General features: G+C 39.3%; 3 protein-coding genes across 5 annotated transcripts in view; 1 reads left to right on the top strand and 2 right to left on the bottom strand.

The window, feature by feature from the left end:
- Window positions 1–11: 11 nt before the first annotated feature.
- LOC143348345 (armadillo repeat-containing protein 3-like) lies at window positions 12–8,923 on the bottom strand. The gene is made up of 12 exons (XM_076778434.1): window positions 8,909–8,923; window positions 8,388–8,650; window positions 7,946–8,270; window positions 7,493–7,660; window positions 7,231–7,434; window positions 5,396–5,558; window positions 5,087–5,329; window positions 3,494–3,734; window positions 1,526–1,653; window positions 1,291–1,462; window positions 563–882; window positions 12–175 (listed from the first exon to the last, which is right to left on the bottom strand). The coding sequence occupies exons 1-12, from the start codon at window positions 8,921–8,923 to the stop codon at window positions 12–14; spliced, it is 2,406 nt and encodes an 801-aa protein (XP_076634549.1).
- Window positions 7,327–17,514, top strand: part of Bib (MIP channel family protein big brain) — a 35,322-nt gene continuing 25,134 nt past the window's right edge. The window contains exon 1 of the mRNA XM_076776967.1: window positions 7,327–7,662. The gene's annotated coding sequence lies outside the window, so the exon portion shown is untranslated. The remainder of the gene's footprint in view (window positions 7,663–17,514) is intronic.
- Window positions 9,157–17,507, bottom strand: Gli (carboxyl ester lipase-like protein Gli). 3 transcript variants are annotated; one of them, XM_076776963.1, is made up of 11 exons: window positions 17,454–17,507; window positions 14,699–14,852; window positions 14,430–14,612; window positions 12,200–13,358; window positions 11,936–12,126; window positions 11,682–11,868; window positions 11,513–11,618; window positions 11,189–11,384; window positions 10,994–11,109; window positions 10,781–10,809; window positions 10,214–10,390 (listed from the first exon to the last, which is right to left on the bottom strand). In XM_076776963.1, coding segments are annotated over exons 1-11 (2,358 nt in total). In that variant the 5' UTR covers window positions 17,456–17,507; the 3' UTR covers window positions 10,214–10,355. The 3 variants fall into 3 exon arrangements, with proteins under 3 accessions (XP_076633077.1, XP_076633078.1, XP_076633079.1); XM_076776962.1 differs by lacking the exon at window positions 10,781–10,809 and having other exon boundaries at window positions 9,157–10,390; window positions 17,454–17,504; XM_076776964.1 differs by lacking the exon at window positions 10,781–10,809 and having other exon boundaries at window positions 10,270–10,390; window positions 10,984–11,109.

Here is a 17,514-nt window from a genome sequence, read left to right as displayed (position 1 = left end):
TCCTGCGTCAATCATGGGCATACTTTCTCGCAAATCGGCTGCAGCGTCTCGTAATACATCTTAGCCCGACGACAGCCTATTGGGATTAGGTTTCCAGGCGAATCCATCAGGTCGACGATAAAATTAGGCTTCATTAGCTTCGTGGGGAAGACAGTTTCACAATCGTGAACCGAAACTGCTTCTTCGCCTGGGTCTGCCTTATGCAAAGTCGGCTGCAGAGATTGCAGTGTTAGGAACTCTGGACAAGAAGCGTCTCTGTCGATGTAAGCGTCGAACGTAACGTCTTCGACCGGTCCTACCACCTGGGCAGTCAATAAAAATGATCATTCGTCGCTTTGACGTACGATTTAATTGCAAGTCGGAAAAGAAAAGGAGAGAGGGTGTTGAAAAGTTGAGCACTTGCGAGAGAAACAAGATCGTAGCCCTCTGATGGCGAGTACGGGAGGTGACGCCACACGTATACCCATTAAATTTTATTTTACGAATATCTAACGAATGTAAGAATACGTTGACCTCGCGATGAAACTATTAAGTGTTGTGCAAAGCTTCGAGGCGATTTAACATTTTACCTGAGGCACCGCTATTTCGATCCAAGCTTTTCCGTATTCTCCCCGCACCAAGGCAGCCGGCAGATGTACCCTATCCGCGATCACTTTGAAAAGCAAAGCCCTTTCAAGGTAAGAACCGACACGCAGCAATCCCAATGGTATCACGCTAGTCTCTATGGAGTCTTTGACCTCCTTCAAATGTATTTCCAGCTGATGGTCCACGCATCCGATCACAGGATCCGGTCCAGACATTTGCCTAGCGACGAATTTCGCTAACATCTTTGCGCGCGAAGCCACGAAACTCACGTTCGCCAATCCCGGTTTCGTTTCCGTTCTGCATCGAAACGTACGTTAACGTCATAATTTCAAAATTCCGTTGCGAGATTGGGTGTACTCTGTTTACGTAATTTTTGAAACTAGAACTTGTGTAAATCAATTTTGAAGTTTAACACTAGGTTTATAATTCGCTACGTTGACAGTTGCATTGAAATGCAGTTTTTTCTTTTAATTAAAGGATACATCCATATCGTTACATCAATTCAATTCAACATAAATTGCTAACAAATAATATTTATGAGTCCTATAACGTTAAGTTTAGAATCTGAATGCGTCGAATTGACGCGTACCGTAAACCTAGTGTTAAAATGAGAAATAGAGACTGTCTGGTATACCGGGTGTTCGGCCGCCATTCTGAAAAATTTTAATCGGATATTCTAGAGGCGAATATAAGACGAGAACTTACACGCTTTTGGACTCCGCTGCGAGAAGCTTGCACTTGAATAGTTCTACGTAATCGTAAAGGCAAGTGTCGCATTGGAGACGATCGTACTTCGAATTCATTATTAAGGTCTCGATCGTGCCGGACAAGAATCTTCCGCCGCGGTTGAGATCTTCCACGTTCGCAAGAGCGGATTCTGTGAGAGAGGAAAAACGTGATACGCGTCGATGAAACACTGCAAATAAGTGAAGATTTTCACCTTCCGAGACCGATCGATTCAGTGATGATTCCTGAGAGCCTGATTGATGGTCCCGGACAATGTTCACTACGTAAATGGGCTCCAGCGGACAGAATTTGAACCGAAAGATATCGTCCAGTATTGGAAACCTGATCGACGACGAGATAAAGCGAGCGAAATTAGTAGCATCGTTTACAATTTTTCAAGTATTAGGATTTTTCATTGCGAACGATTAAATCTCAGGTTTATACAGGGTGTTCGACCAACCCTGGGGAAAATTTTAATAGGGGATTCTAGAGACCAAAATAAGACGAAAATCAAGAATACCAATTTTTTGATTGAGGCTTCGTTAAAAAGTTATTAATGTTTAAAGTTCCGCCAGTATTGAATTTTTTTCTCGAAAATGCACAGGATTTCGAGGGTATGTTTAATGACTAAAAATGATTGTAATTGACCCCTACAGCCAAAAATATTTTTTTTAAAACGATTTGAAATTTTTTTTTTCCGTCGACTTTAGGCACCTAATCCCGTCGATTTTTCTTAAAAATTTGTTTTTGATTTTTAGTAATTTCATTTGACGCCCTACAGAAAAGTTGTGTAATACTTTTTTGTAGGTATCCATGAGTACTACTTCAGAAAAAAATTTCATTGAAATATATTCACTATTGTAGAAGTTACGGACGTTTGAAAATTGGACCATTTTTATGGAGTTTTTCTAACTTTACGGGGTCAAAGAACAACTTTTCGAATATTTTTAGAATTTCTACATATTCTCCACTAAAATACGCGTAATTTGCTTTTTTAAACATTAAAATCGCTCAATCCGTTCAGAAGTTATGACGGTTTAAAGATTCGCATGAAAATTCGGGCAGACATTCAGAAATTAGATTTTCGGTAAGGAATTTTTTACTCGAAAGTGCGCAGGATTTCGGGGGTATGTGTAATGACCAAAAATGATTGTAATTGGTTCCCGCAACCAAAAATAATTTTTTCAGAATGATTTGAAATTTTTTTTTTTCGTTGAAAAATTTAGGCACTTACCCAGTCAATTTTTCTTAAAAATTCCTTTTTCATGTTTAGTAACTTTGTTTGACGCCCTACAGAAAAGTTGTGTAATACTTTTTTCTAGGTACCCATGAGCTCTACTTCAGAAAAAAGTTTCATTGATATGTATTCACTATTGTAGGAGTTATGGCTGTTTTAAAATTGGACCATTTTTATGGGGTTTTTCTCATTTTCCGGGGTCAAGGAACAACTTTTCGAATATTTTTAGAATTTCTACATATTCTCCACCAAAATACGCGTAGTTTGCTTTTTTAAACATTAAAATCGTCCAATCCGTTCAGAAGTTATGACGTTTTAAAGATTCGCATGAAAATTCGGGCAGATATTTCTGGCCAGAAATTATATTTTCGGTAAGGAATTTTTTTCTCGAAACTGAGTAGGATTTCGGGGGTATGTCTATTCACCAAAAATGATTGCAACTGACCCCCGTAACCGAAAATATTTTTTCCAGAACGATTTGAAACTTTTTTTTCGTCGACAAATTTAGGCACCAAATTAGATTTTCGGTAAGGAATTTTTTTCTCGAAAGTGCGTAGAATTTCGAGGGTATATGTAATGACCAAAAATGATTGTAATTGACCTCAGCAACCGAAAATAATTTTTCCAGAACGATTTGAAATTTTTGAATTTAATTGTTAACTTTTTAACGAAACCTCCATCAACAAATTGGTATTCTCGATTTTCGTCTTATTTTGGCCTCTAGAATCCCTCATTAAAATTTTTCCCAGGTGTGGCCGAACACCCTGTAGAAGCTACGATTCTTTGTGACAATTTTGTTTACGATTATCGTACGTCAAAACGTGTTATAGGAAGAGAGAAAAATTGGACCTAGAAAATGTTAGGAGTAATAATATCGTAGCACGACTCGAAGGTCTGGCATTCATCTTGTAAGTATAACGTAAAGGTTACGAGATGGCGTCGTACGGGCAAACGTTCCTCCGTAGAACGTAAAATCCATTTTGGGTAATGTCGTGTAGTGAAAGTCGTCCAGTGAAAGCAAACTTGATCGGCAGGTGCGAGTCGAAGAGCGCCTCTATGCACGTGTCCCATGAAGGAATGGCTCTTGCGGTCGATCGGTTCTTTATCATGCTAAAGCATCGTTTTCGTCGATTGTCCGTAACGATCAGATCGCAGATACTGGTTTTTGGTCTCGCGGGATTTGGGACTGAATTAGGTGCCAAACGATTCCTCGTGACGAGACATCGATTGCAAAATTTTCTAAAATGCTTGAATACTGGCCAACGTTTGGGATCGTAACTCGAAGCTGGCCTCGAGAACTGGATCGATGTCTCACAGTAGATATAAAAAACGTAAACACAATCTGTCTCCGGGACGAGCGAGAAGCTAGTTCCGAGAACTGGCGAGGATAGCAACCGGAGAATTTCCGAGGCATCGTGTTTACATTTAGTTCGTGTTTGTCGTTCTTGTTCGTAAGGTATCGTTTGTCGAACAATTCAGCCCTGAAATCGCATTTTCCCCGTTCCGTCTAAATATTACAGCTTGCAAAGTGAACTTACAAGTTTAAATATCTGGCCTGAACGAACGTGTCCGCCAGAATCGGATCCGTGCATAGCAATTGAATCAGTTGAACGGCCGCGTTTCTTATCGGGATCGACTTTACGTCACATAATAAATTGTATAATCTGCGCGGACCGTGGGCCTTCAGGAAAGCGGACCTTCCAATTTTATCAACGCACAGAACGGACAAAGCGTTGCAGCAGGCGATTTTATACTCGCTCATCGACAGACACGCCAACTGGTAACCGATAATCGACTTTTAGTTTGAATATTTATGTATTATCCCAAAGTTCGTGTCGAATATTGTGCTTGAACTTGAACTAGTCCTTTGCACTCTGAGAGTAGCAATACCAATCACAATTTTGTAACGTAACTTCTAAAAGCAAAAACATATTCTTTTCTCCCAGAAAAGTGTATAAATTCTTATAATTAATACTTTATTCATATATTTCCTAAATTCAATTTGTGTTACTGTAAATGAAACTTAAATTGAGCTATGGTACGTATTATGTTTGTCGCCATAGCGATGCAGTGGAGTGCAAAGGGCTAATATCGTTTTATTTGTGATAACGGCGTAGCGCTGATGGCGCCACAGGGTGGCAAATTTTGGCTCAGTTGTCGAACGAACGCCAAGAGAGATGGACGTACATAGTACAGCGAGTCTGTGCGTCAGATCTGTACTCAAGAATTAAGTAACTCTTAAGGAGTCATTATAGCAGTCATTTTTGTGTGTTCTTCTGAAAGTAAGTTCTTACAATATTTTAAACGATACTCTGAATTTTTAAAAACTTATGGGATACCATAATAGTGTTGGTATACATCTACGGCAGTTGGTATTTGACATTTGTTTGTCTCGTAAAATTAATGACAAACGTTTACTTCGAAAGTTGCGCATATTGTGTCCATCGTGTCCCCATTAACGATTACATTTCTTAATGATTGGTTTCTTGCGATCGTTGTTAGACACTCTACAGCACCAACAAGGATTTCTACTGGTACCTTTCCCGTGGTTTGTTTCATCAGCCATATAAGATAATTCTAAGAGGTCAACGAAATATTCTGTATTTAAAGGAGGGTCGTAGAGTCGTTCGAACGATCGTGGATGCCTAAGACATTTATCTACCTGTCCATGAATGTTCAAAAAATCATGACAGTTCTCGATGTCGCATTTTAGTAACTGATTCAAAGCGAACATGGCTGCTTGCCTCGCGGTCCACTTCAAATTCTCATTTTTCAATATGTCTGTAAATCTTTTTCGAATTAGCAAAGTAGACGATCGTTAGAAGAAAATGTCAGCCCCTAAAATACCTAAAATGTTTTTCACGCAACCGCTTGCAGTCAGTTCTTTAGCTGCTTCGTTGTGAAGTGTCATCATGCCAATACCGTGGCAACCGATCTCGTAGATATCAGGGTGCATGTTGCCTGCCAATGTTGTCAATAAATGATCAACAATCCCGTACGTGTGCAAGGCCTTTCAAGTGAATAGAACAAGTGCATCAGTGGTAGGCGCAAACGTTAAACAGTATGTGGGATCCATCGCCTCTCGTATTCACCACGAGAGGGCCGTTTTTCTCACAAGCGTTCTACTGACTTTCCAAATTAATACAGGGTGTTCGGCCACCCCTGGGAAAAATTTTAATGGAGGGTTCTAGAGGCCAAAATAAGACGAAAATCAAGAATACCAATTTGTCGATAGAAGCTTCGTTAAAAAGTTATTAACGATTAAATTTAAAAATTTCAAATCGTTCTGGAAAAATTATTTTCTGTTGCGGGAGTTAATTACAATGATTTTTGTTCATTACACATACCCCCGAAATCCTACGCTCTTTCGAGAAAAAAATTCCTTAGCGAGAATCTAATTTGGCGCCTAAATTTGTTGACGAAAAAGAAGTTTCAAATCGTTCTGGAAAAATTATTTTCAGTTGCGGGGATTAATTACAATGATTTTTGTTCATTACACATACCCCCGAAATCCTACGCACTTTCGAGAAAAAAATTCCTTAGCGAGAATCTAATTTGGCGCCTAAATTTGTTTGCGAAAAAGAAGTTTCAAATCGTTCTGGAAAAATTATTTTCAGTTGCGGGGATTAATTACAATGATTTTTGTTCATTACACATACCCCCGAAATCCTACGCACATTCGAGAAAAAAATTCCTTAGCGAGAATCTAATTTGGCGCCTAAATTTGTCGACGAAAAAGAAGTTTCAAATCGTTCTGGAAAAATTATTTTCAGTTGCGGGGGTTAATTACAAGCATTTTTGGTCATTATACATAACCCCGAAATTCTACGCACTTTCGAGAAAAAAATTCCTTACCGAAAATCTAATTTGGCGCCTAAATTTGTCGACGAAAAAAAATAATTTCAAATCGTTCTGGAAAAATTATTTTCGATTGCGGGGGTTAATTACAAGCATTTTTGGTCATTATACATAACCCCGAAATCCTACGCACTTTCGAGAAAAAAATTCCTTACCGAAAATCTAATTTGGCGTCTAAATTTGTCGACGAAAAAAAAAAATTTCAAATCGTTCTGGAAAAATTATTTTCGATTGCGGGGGTTAATTACAATCATTTTTGGTCATTACACATAACCCCGAAATCCTACGCACTTTCGAGAAAAAAATTCCTTACCGAAAATCTAATTTGGCGCCTAAATTTGTCGACGAAAAAAAAAAATTTCAAATCGTTCTAAAAAAAATATTTTTGGCTGTAGGGGTCAATTACAATCATTTTTAGTCATTAAACATACCCTCGAAATCTTGTGCATTTTCGAGAAAAAAATTAAATACTGGCGGAACTTTAAACGTTAATAACTTGTTAACGAAGCCTCCATCAACAAATTGGTATTCTTGATCTTCGTTTTATTTTGGCCTCTAGAATCCCCTATTAAAATTTTCCCCAGGGTTGGTCGAACACCCTGTATACAGAGTATTTTAGGGTTAAACCGGAAAACTTTACGTATGAATTTAGAACCGTAAAACGGGAGGCGAATAAACCCCACAAGTACCTATTTAAAAGATAGTTTCTACACCCGTGATAAGTAGCAGGATTAAAACAGTACACGCTTGCTAAGTACTAAAAAATTTCTTCTACGCCCCCTCCCCCTCTCTCTCTCTCCAGTTCGATAAACAATACAAGTTACTTTTCTGCCCAACGGTGTATGCGACAAGCGAACAGCAACAGCAAGAGCCTCCATGAAAAATTTCGAGTTCGGTGTTTCTTCTATGTATTTCAAAAGCCGTTTAATGCCGCCGATATTGTCGAGTAATTCGATGGTTGCTGGATTATCGGAAGCCAAACGGAGAATTCTGAGTGCCTCCGAATGGAGGTCTACGCATTCTTCGTTCTAAATTAGGAAATGCGTACTATCAAGTGTTACAGGAACGAACAAGATCGAATCTTACATCTAAGAACTTTAGTAAAGCCTGAAGACCGTTCGATCGTCTGAAGAGTTCCTGCAAGCGATCGTCCCGATTCCTGCTGACCAAATCGCCCACCACATTCAACGCCAAGCTTTGGATTTGACGATAAGGTGAATCGAAGAGGTCGTACAGAGGATTAAAACTGAAATTCTGTAAGTGAATGAAAGTTTGATAGACGAAAGAAACAATCTACGGTATAACTGCTATTCATTCCTCTCCGCAAAGAGGGATTTCCTTTGACGCGCCGCATTGACCATAACCTCATTTGAACTCGAACATCGGTGGACCAACGCTAATGCAACAATGAAACTTTCGTACTTTTAACGATGGAACTACAACATTGAAAACTTTATTGAAAAAGTTTCATCGATGAATTAGCGAGTTTCAGACTTCGAATTTGCAAAATTACTTGCGCGATTGGTCCTCCGAACAAACCTTTGCCCCCGTGATCGCTTTCGCTCCCGTTGAATCTTGCAACAGATTGTACGCAATCTCCAGATTGTTCTTCTTCACGTCGGGATCCGGGGACTGAAGCCTCTCGAACAGAAAGTTCATGTCTGGGCATTGTTTCAACAATTGCGCTGCGCCGAACATGTTCCTTGACGCTTCTGCTAATATCCCAGAGGAGAACTCTTGCATGAACACGTCCTGATCGTTGATCAGAACTCTTACGAAGTGTGGAATGTAATGGTTCGAATCCAACAGAAAATTACAGACATTGGGAATGAACACCATCTCTGCCAATAATTTTGCAGCGAATCTACGCGTTGTGGCGATACATTAAAAAATGATCAAATCGTTAGAACTTGTGGCCAATCGAAAGCTAGTCGACGTTTGTTTCTCGCGAAATGAATTTGTAGGTTAGAAATCGAGTAACCTTCGAGTAAATAGATCGTCGTGATCGATCAACGGAATTACGTTCGAAACAATCTCAAGGTCGAACAGGATTTCCAGATTTCCCTGCGATTTGCTGCCATATTTCGAGAGTGCTGCAGCAGCAGCTAAAAGTATAGGCTGCTCCTGGCATTGTAAAAGCAATATGGCTGTTCCAGGATACTTAATTTCCAGGGCCAGAGGATCGAACTTGTATTTAGTTTGCTCCTCGCGGTCTACTCGTCCCTTGTCTTTGGCCGAACGTTTCTGTCCATAGTTTAAAATACGAGTAAGCAAATTTAAAATTGTAAAAACAATTAGAAATCAAATTTCGGTCATCGACAAAGGAATTTCATATTTTTGAATCCGTTGAAAAGAAGACAAATAATTTACAAAAATTTTTGTTAAACGATAACGTTTTACTACGGAAATACAAATTTTGCAATATCTTTTTAATTTTGTCGAGAATTCTTAGAATTAGAAACAAATTAGAAGCACTAACGCGTTTGAACTCATTGCTTTTACCTTTTTCGGGCCCATCTTTCTTCGTTTTTTTTGCCATTAATTCGTAGAGAATTGGAAGTATCATTTACGGTCATTGCTGTTCACAAAAGCTTAAAATATACTATCATTCTGACGCCTAATCAGTCATGCAAAACAATGAACGTTGCCGCAATGTAAACGAGCCCCCCGTTTGGTAATGAACGATCGAAGACCTCGAATTTGCTTATAAAATGTATTTTATTTATAAAAACTTATTTAATGGTGTTCTTTGATACTGTAATGTTTATAATACGTATTTCGCGACTTAACGTTAAATGCAATTAAATTCTTTCAGTACGAAATGTATCTTATACGCTAAAAAAAATATATATATATATATATAAAATCTCTTGCAAGATACAACAATATATATCTCTATAATCAGATACTGCGAATGGCTCGAATGTTGAACCTGTGTCAATGGAATTGTGACAACGATAATAATGAGATCGGTTCCGACTACAACTACGGCGTGTTCTCTAATAATACTATAAACGATAGTGTGTACACATATACTGTTTAGATATATCATAGCTATCTCTTTTATGGTGAACAAAAGATATAAATCGTATAATATATTACTATTGTGGCGTATGATGTCCGGTGTCTAAAAAATACACTCACGTATCCTACAAGGCACAACGTCGATCCTTATGAGGATAAAATCAATATAAAAACGGTACAAAATAAGTATTGATATGTACAGTGGTACATAAAAAATAAAAGTATCTACATACGTGCAACAACGACATTTCCATGGACGGATTAAATATTTAGCTGAACCTTAAAATATTAAATTCAGTCGTATTTGCATTTGTCCGATCCCGGATACACGGGGCGTCTCTTAACCTGTCGGAATATTATAATAGGCGACGTTTTTATCTTTTTATGCTCCGCAATGTAGGACAATTCTGCCTCCAGATTTGTCAAGAACATCCGGTAGATATCGCGGAACAAAATTCGCGTTGGACAGTGTTATTGTTCGTCACCGCCCACTAGATTTATAATTCGTTGAAAATCTTTGAATGGCTACGTTTTTAAATAAATAAGGCAATCGTGGTGGGAAGGTACACAATGAAAAGGTATTATTATACAGCCGTCTGCGGGACACCTTGAACTAGCTGCGTCTTGCTTTTGCTTTTAGACAGCGTGGACTGACTCATAGCTTTGCTCAGCTTCGGATGGCCGTTGGGCGAACTCGTTACGAACCCGTCGGAACGCATATCCTTCAGAGAGATGTTCGAATTGCTTCTCAGCGACGGTGTCGAACTGAACTTCCGGTTCTGTGCCAATCGGTCCTGAAGCTTTACCTCGTTTTGCCGCGGCGTTCTGGATTTCACCGTCGGCGCGTCGCGATATTCGTAAATGTTTTCCTTCGATGCACGCGTCAGATTCTCGATTCCCTCCGAAGGTTCGTCATCTCGTACCATTAGGATGTCCCCGCTATAGTAGTGATCAGATTGTCTGAAAACGTAAAGAGATTTACCAAAACTGATAGTAAATAGAATGAAAGTAGAACAGTTTAAAATGTCAATGAACAAGCCCTTTATCCTATTTTTCGATAAGTGTAAAAACTAAACGGTGAAATAATACTGCTAAGTGAAGATATTGCAGCCTTTCTAGTGACAAAAATTCACTTTTATAGCGCGTTTGTCACACACAAAAACGAAATAATAGAATATGTAGCTTAAATGTACCTGTAAATAAATGTTCCTGCCAAAAATTTGGGAGAATTCGAAGAAAAAATGAACATTCTACAAAGCTACATACTTTACGATTTTGTTAAAATTTAGAAGCTGTGCAACTAATTACACAATGATATACCAGACACCATACGATCAGTGCTCGAATTACCTGCGTATATTCTGGCAGCCTTGGTTTTGCTGCGTGAAATTATAAGCAGAAAGTACGATTAATACATAAAATTCTTGCGTGAATTTTTAGACGGATTAAACCCGCAAATCCCCAGATATAATTCATGTAATTCGATTGTAAAACCAGAACCATCTCCCGCATGCACTACAGATAAATGTAGCAAGAGCTTTGGTTCTGTTTACCTTTTCTTACCTTTTGGCATTGCGCCAAAGCATACAGCATACTACAGAAAGTACAATCAACAGTAGGCACGCCGTAGAAACTGACCAGAACGCGATTTGCAGAGGTTGCTTTGGTTCCCACCAATACTGCAATGAACATAGAATCAAAATAGATAAACAAATTTTCAATCTCTGTTTAAAAGATATATATATATAATGCCTTTACTTCGGTAACAGGAGGATACGTAGGCACTAAACGACCGATAACAGTTGGCAAGTAAACAGACCAAAAGGCACTTTCGGTTTGTCGATAGTTGAATAAGATTGAACTGTTAAAAGTAGTATTAATATTCAGGTAGCGCAGTTGTCCGTGCCTAGCAACGTCGAAGTGTAATCCCAGAATTTGCGACGGCGTAGGAGTTCTATAACATGATCAGTAGTACGATCTCCATTAAAAGTCTCGAATAGCACAAATCAGCCCGAAAGCATCGGTTTATCTGAGATTTTTAGGTGTATCGGTCACCCACACGCCTCTGATTAACAAACGTACCCATAGGTTGCAAAATTTGAATATGCCATCATAAAGAAGTGACTCATGTTGCGATCGTTGTCCGTCCACATGTCTCGTTTCAATCTCCATTTTTGGGGGAAAAATTCTAAAAGGATACTTAGCAGATTATACAGTATCTGGAACAGAGGTTGAAATATTCTATGCTTACCAATATCCATGAATGGCGCGCCTGTCAGCCAAAGAAGTTCAGTATTATGAGGCACTCTACGCCACTGCGGTAGTTTCAACGACTCTATGGTTGTATTTAACACGTACAAATAAGTAGGCACACGTTTCTCCACCAACAGCTTCGCAATTTTGTCAAAGGGAGCCACGTAATGGAAATCTGATAGCAGCTGGATACGTATCGTGGCATTATTTGTATGCAAAAATGCGATTGTAATCACAGTTTGTGAAACTTACGTTGATATATTGATCGCGAATGTGTGTAATATTTTGTGGGTCCGGCCAATACGTATACATATACTTTATAGCTTCGTAAACGCCTTGAGGATTGAGGGTGTAATTGTACCGAAGAACGAGCTCCCAAATTTTTTGATCGAATAATTCTGGATCTATTATATATTGATTCCTTGCTAACGTGACGTTGTTATCTGAAATTAAAAAAGAAAAAAAAAATTGGGTAATTGCAACGTAAATGCGGCAGAGAAATTAAGAATTACGTACGTATAATATACGCTGCCTCTTGAGTAGTTACGCCGGCCATGTACGCCAAGTTCTGTTTGAATCTGTAATTTTTAATACTTTCCTCGGGTGTTTCCGCAAAGAAACGCCAGTCGGATACTCTCCAGTCTTCGTACCAATTATCGCTAGGTACCGTGAAATTAACATCTAACACCGGAGCCCACGGAAACATTCCGATTTGCGGTTTCAATTCGGAATTACCCAATTCAAGAAAGGACCGACCGTCTTTCAAACACTGTACTAATTTCCAACTGCTTTCTATGCTACAACCCAACATTTCAGCGTATACTCTGGACGTATTTTGCGCCCTGTATTTGTCTATTATAACTGCCCAGTCTGCCAATGCAGAACCTGATTGAGCTATCACTTTGGATACCATTTCGCTGGTTCTAGGTGCGGCCATTAGCAAACCAGCGCTCGCTGCACCAGCACCAGGTCCAAACAGTGTTATTGCATCGGGATTACCATTGAAAGCTCTAATATTATCGTATACCCAACGTAGCGCCATAGCTTGGTCCAAAATTCCATAGTTTCCAGGACTATTTTCATCTCCCGTGCTTAAGAATCCTAATGCTCCTAATCGATAATTAATCGATACGACTACTACGTTGTAAAATGCAGCCAACATATGAGCAGGAAATAAGTTACTAGCTCCATGGGTAAATTCACCGCCGTGAATATAAAACATTACTGCATACGGTTGAGCCAGTCCAGAACCAATATATGGTGTAAAAACATTTAAATATAAACAGTCTTCGTCTACATCCTTGATTCCTTTGGTAGCACCGGTGTACATGCTGGGTTGAGGGCATGCTGGCCCCCAATCGACTGCTTGCAACAATTGCCAACCTCTGTGAGGTCTGGGTGGCTTGAAACGACCTTCCCTTATAGGTGGTAAGGCATAAGGAATACCCAAAAATACATTAACGTGCTTTGTAACCCTTTCAACCGGTAAACTCCAAGGTCTGTGCTTTGCTTGTGGATCGTCGTACAAATAAACTTTGAATCCTTGGACCTGTCCATAAGTTGTGGAAACAGTCACGTCTCTATCCAAATTCTTGGAGTCAGGACGCTCTCTACCTTGTAGGTCCTCCCTCCAACCACCTAGTATTCCAGGCAAAGGAAGTCTGGAAGTTGTGTCCTAAAATGTGGTAACAATTTGCAAGTTTTAATGTACCTTTCTTTTGTCCATTGCATCATGCTATACGTAAGACCGAATGATCAAAATAGTACAAGATAAAGGGTGTCTGTTCATTATTAACATAAAAAAAATGTGATAATTTTATTTAATTATACACATATTCTTCAGTTTTGAAAATAGTGTCTTATATAGTTTTGTTCTAGTGAAATTTTATTATTTCGATTTAAATAAAAAATTAGTTGTAATATTCGTCTCGTTTATAAAGGTATTAGTTAACGTAAATGATTTTGTTTTACAAATAACGTTGTTTTCAGTTGTTTTCAGTCATTTTCAGAGTTTTCTCTACCAATGTCTGAGAACCACTGTTGTCCAAATATTTTCATGATCGACTATATCTTTATCCGAATGTACCGAAGAAAGCAACGAGGGTTGATTGATAATTAAGGTCTTCAACAACGCCATTGTGCGTTTAATGATAATACAAATAAATTCTAACCTACATTTGATCATTTCACGAGTGTTTAGTCTAAACAGGCAAATGTTCGATTTCCTGTGTAACATCATTGCATAAGTGTCATTAATTACAAGTTCGACATCCGAGTCGCATACCAAACAACGATCGGTAATACAATTTTTAACTCTGGAATGTTACAGTCTCTGTATAATTCCATTTGGGCGGGCACCGTCGGAGTTCTGGTTGTTCCCGAAGTTAAAAAAGGTACCGAAAGTCAACATTTTCCCTCGAGTATCGAAGTTCAGATTGTTGCGTGTCATTCGAGAATGCATCAAAATGTTTAAAAAAAATACGTTGCATCAAATGACGATCACGTAGAAAAATAAGTATGCACGTTTTAAGTACAATGAATTCACTTCGTTTTCAGATTAGTCTCGTTAATTTCACTTGTCAGATATGTATTTCGTGGGATCGATGATCTTAATTATTAATCGACCCTCGTTACGTTACGCACGGTGCGACCCAATATTTCCTCGAACGACTCGTACGTAATTCTACGTTGTCACTAATTTTCTTGGGCTGTTCGGTGCATTATGTTTTACGTTTGTTCAGCTTACCTGGTAATGAAATTGATTCTCCGTCGCTTTGACGGGTACTCTGTAAACAGGATCCAGGTAACTGGGACGATACCCGTACCTTCTATCTTTATAAATATAAGTGTCTGTTCGGTGATCCGAGCCGTTCGGTGGCACATACACACCGTCGCGGCCATAGTACCATCTACCAGACGGTAGTTGTTCCTGACACAGTATCGCAACCGTAAGGAGGCACAGATAAAGACAGACGCGGTAAAACAACGAACGCGACCTGTACACGGCCATCTTACCGCGTGCGGACTGTGGCGTTTCTCCACGACTGGCCAAGAAGGCAGGTGTGGTCTGTTCGTGTGCGGACGCGTGACACTTCCCCACGCGCGCGTAAAACCAGGGAACTCGGTCTTCCAGGAAACTCTCGACCAACCAGGGAAAAGCGAAAGGCGCCTACGAAAGTAAAACTTTTACGAGTAGACGTGCACCGTTCATTGAGGAAAGATATACGCGCTGGTAAGAGCAGTTTGTGCACGATTGCTTGTAAAAAGAGAACGTCGAGGGCGGGATTGGTGAAGTTGTTACACGTGCGCTTACGAAATCGGCGAGGATCACGATCGGGCCAACACCCCGGGTAGCTTGTCACGTTCGAAAACGATCGTCGCTCGAGGACTCGATATTTGAGTTTATATTCTCATAATTTCAGTTATTCGGAACGTTGTCGGTTCTCGCGTTGAACGATCGATATTATGTAATTTTACATTTGCCCTAGCACTTATTTTTGTAACCAAAATTCACGAATCTTATTCATTTCCACGAGAATTAATTTATTTAGTTCCTTAGTGAAAAGTCCTGTCGTATAGCTAATATGGCCAAGCGTTGAAGCGAAGAAACGGCGTTCGTCTACTATGTTACACACTGGTTAGACTATCGGGCACTAACTTTAGACGATTAATCGTGCCGATACGATGTCGCGTCGATTTCGTTTCCGTGTATCGCAAGGAATACGGAACAATGGAACTATTTTGTTTAAAAACGGCGGTACGAGCGTGCTTGTTGCGATCGAGATCGGGTTCACTGCACGAAGGATGGATCCGTTCGTAAAAATTGTTTACGGGAGAAATGTTGCCCGGTCTAGCGTCCGGCGACCACTGAACGGTAATGTTACACTCGCGTGCAAATACGCGCTGTGATCGGTCGCCCACGCGCTAATAAATACTTGCTGAAACGATCGTGGAACGCGATCTATAGGGTGTTCCCTTTATCGTGAGTACCTTCGATCATCGAGAAAAGTATTCGGATACAATTAATTGATAAAATCGTCGCTTTTCCTATGCTCGTAAATATCTGTGTCACTTGAAAATTGTTATAATGCACGTAGGTTTAGGTATTGCGAGCAAGAACAAATCGTACATGGTAACAGTTTGTACACCTCGTATATCTTGTAATAGATTACTCGTGCGATGGCCACGCTTATCTCGGAATGATTTTACCTGACAAAGATTAGATCAGTGATGCTCATCGCAATCGTATCGTTGGAATTTTTCATCTCTTGGCGTGGGAGTTAAATTTATCATTGTTACTCATTTTGTATCCGTCTCGACGAAATGTTTTTAATTGTTGGTCAACTGTATCGATATGAGTCTCAAACGCTGGCTCATTTAAAACTCGTTATAAATTAAGAACAAACTGGTTATCGAGAATCGTCGAAATTGATTGCGTGTCGGATCGTGAATAACGCGATAATCGATGATACTGTAGTTCGCTTTCGCCGCTGAATAATTCTTCTTTCGATTACGATCGCCTCCAGCCACTATTTGTCTTTATGTAGGTTATGTACGCGGAATTGGCTTTAACTCTAGATTACCATTTAAAGAGGAAGACACGTTTAATCTTCGCTCAGCGAACGCCGGGTCAATTTGGACCCACGCAAATTTTATTTCAGAACCGTGATGTTAATGAGGATAATAGTACTACTAACAGGGAGAATGCAAGATTTTTGAGCCATCGATTTAACTCAAACTTTGTAGACTAGTAAATTTTTTATACCATTTTTATGAAAATATTCTATTACAGTCGATGAAAATATTGTAGACTTAATATTGTGGTCCAGCGATAAGTAACCAAAGTTTTACGAGGTTAGGTCTGGGTTAGGAAAATTTTAAAGGTTAGAAAAATGCATTTTACTTTTATTTGCGTTTACTTGTTGAAATTACTTAGATCGTGTATGAAAGTATATATTCAAAACCTATTACAAAGTCTTATTTTGTCGGCTGTGTACGTATACTAATGTTCGTTTAAATTTAAATCGGTGGTTAGTGTTGAAAATCTCGCGAAGCAAGGTAGTGTGGCAGTTTTACTCCAGGAATCGTTTCGAGATTGAGTCACTCGATAAGGAAGGGGAATAGGTATAGTGAGAGTAAGTGAAAAAGAAATAAAGTGTCGAACAACGATGATTAAGTTCAAGTACTTCAAAGGAGCACCGCCATCTACTGCGATGAATCATACAATCAGAAAAATTAAAACTCCTACATTTTTCATTTCACCCTTAAAATAATAGTATCGATGGATTGGTGAGACTCTCCTGATTAAAATGAATCCAAACACCATATAAATCGGACGAGATTTTCTACTAATGACCTTGAATATCCGAAAATGGATATAAATCGGAACATGTCGTGTTTGGATTCATTTTCATCGGGAGAATCTCGCCAATCTTTATTTCGATTAAAACTCTATAAAATATGGATACTTTGACTTTGAATAAATGTTTGGACCTAAATAAAAGGTTAGAAAATTCAATATTAATTTTGTCCGTTTGAATTTTAAGTTGCGTTATTTAATATTTAGTCCACGAGCGAGCATGGTCGCTTAATGGTGCGCTAATAGAGACAGCCACCCGCTTTGCAGCGCGTGATCCGATGAACTTCTCCAGGCCGGCCAGTAAGAGGACAAAGTAAAAGCTTTTTTATCCGTCGGTCCTCCCTCGCGCGAGTTCTCCAATTTACAGCAATTGGTGGATTTATTACCCATTCCCCGCTCGACTTTACTTACATGCGCGTACAGTCCCAGTAAAGAGCCGACGGTGTTTAATTACATCGGCCTGTTGCATTAT

This window comes from Colletes latitarsis, chromosome 11 (genome assembly GCF_051014445.1).
Source record: "Colletes latitarsis isolate SP2378_abdomen chromosome 11, iyColLati1, whole genome shotgun sequence".
Lineage (NCBI taxonomy): Eukaryota > Metazoa > Arthropoda > Insecta > Hymenoptera > Colletidae > Colletes > Colletes latitarsis.
Note: the sequence above shows the minus strand (reverse complement) of the source record. Positions and strands in the feature narration are given on the sequence as shown.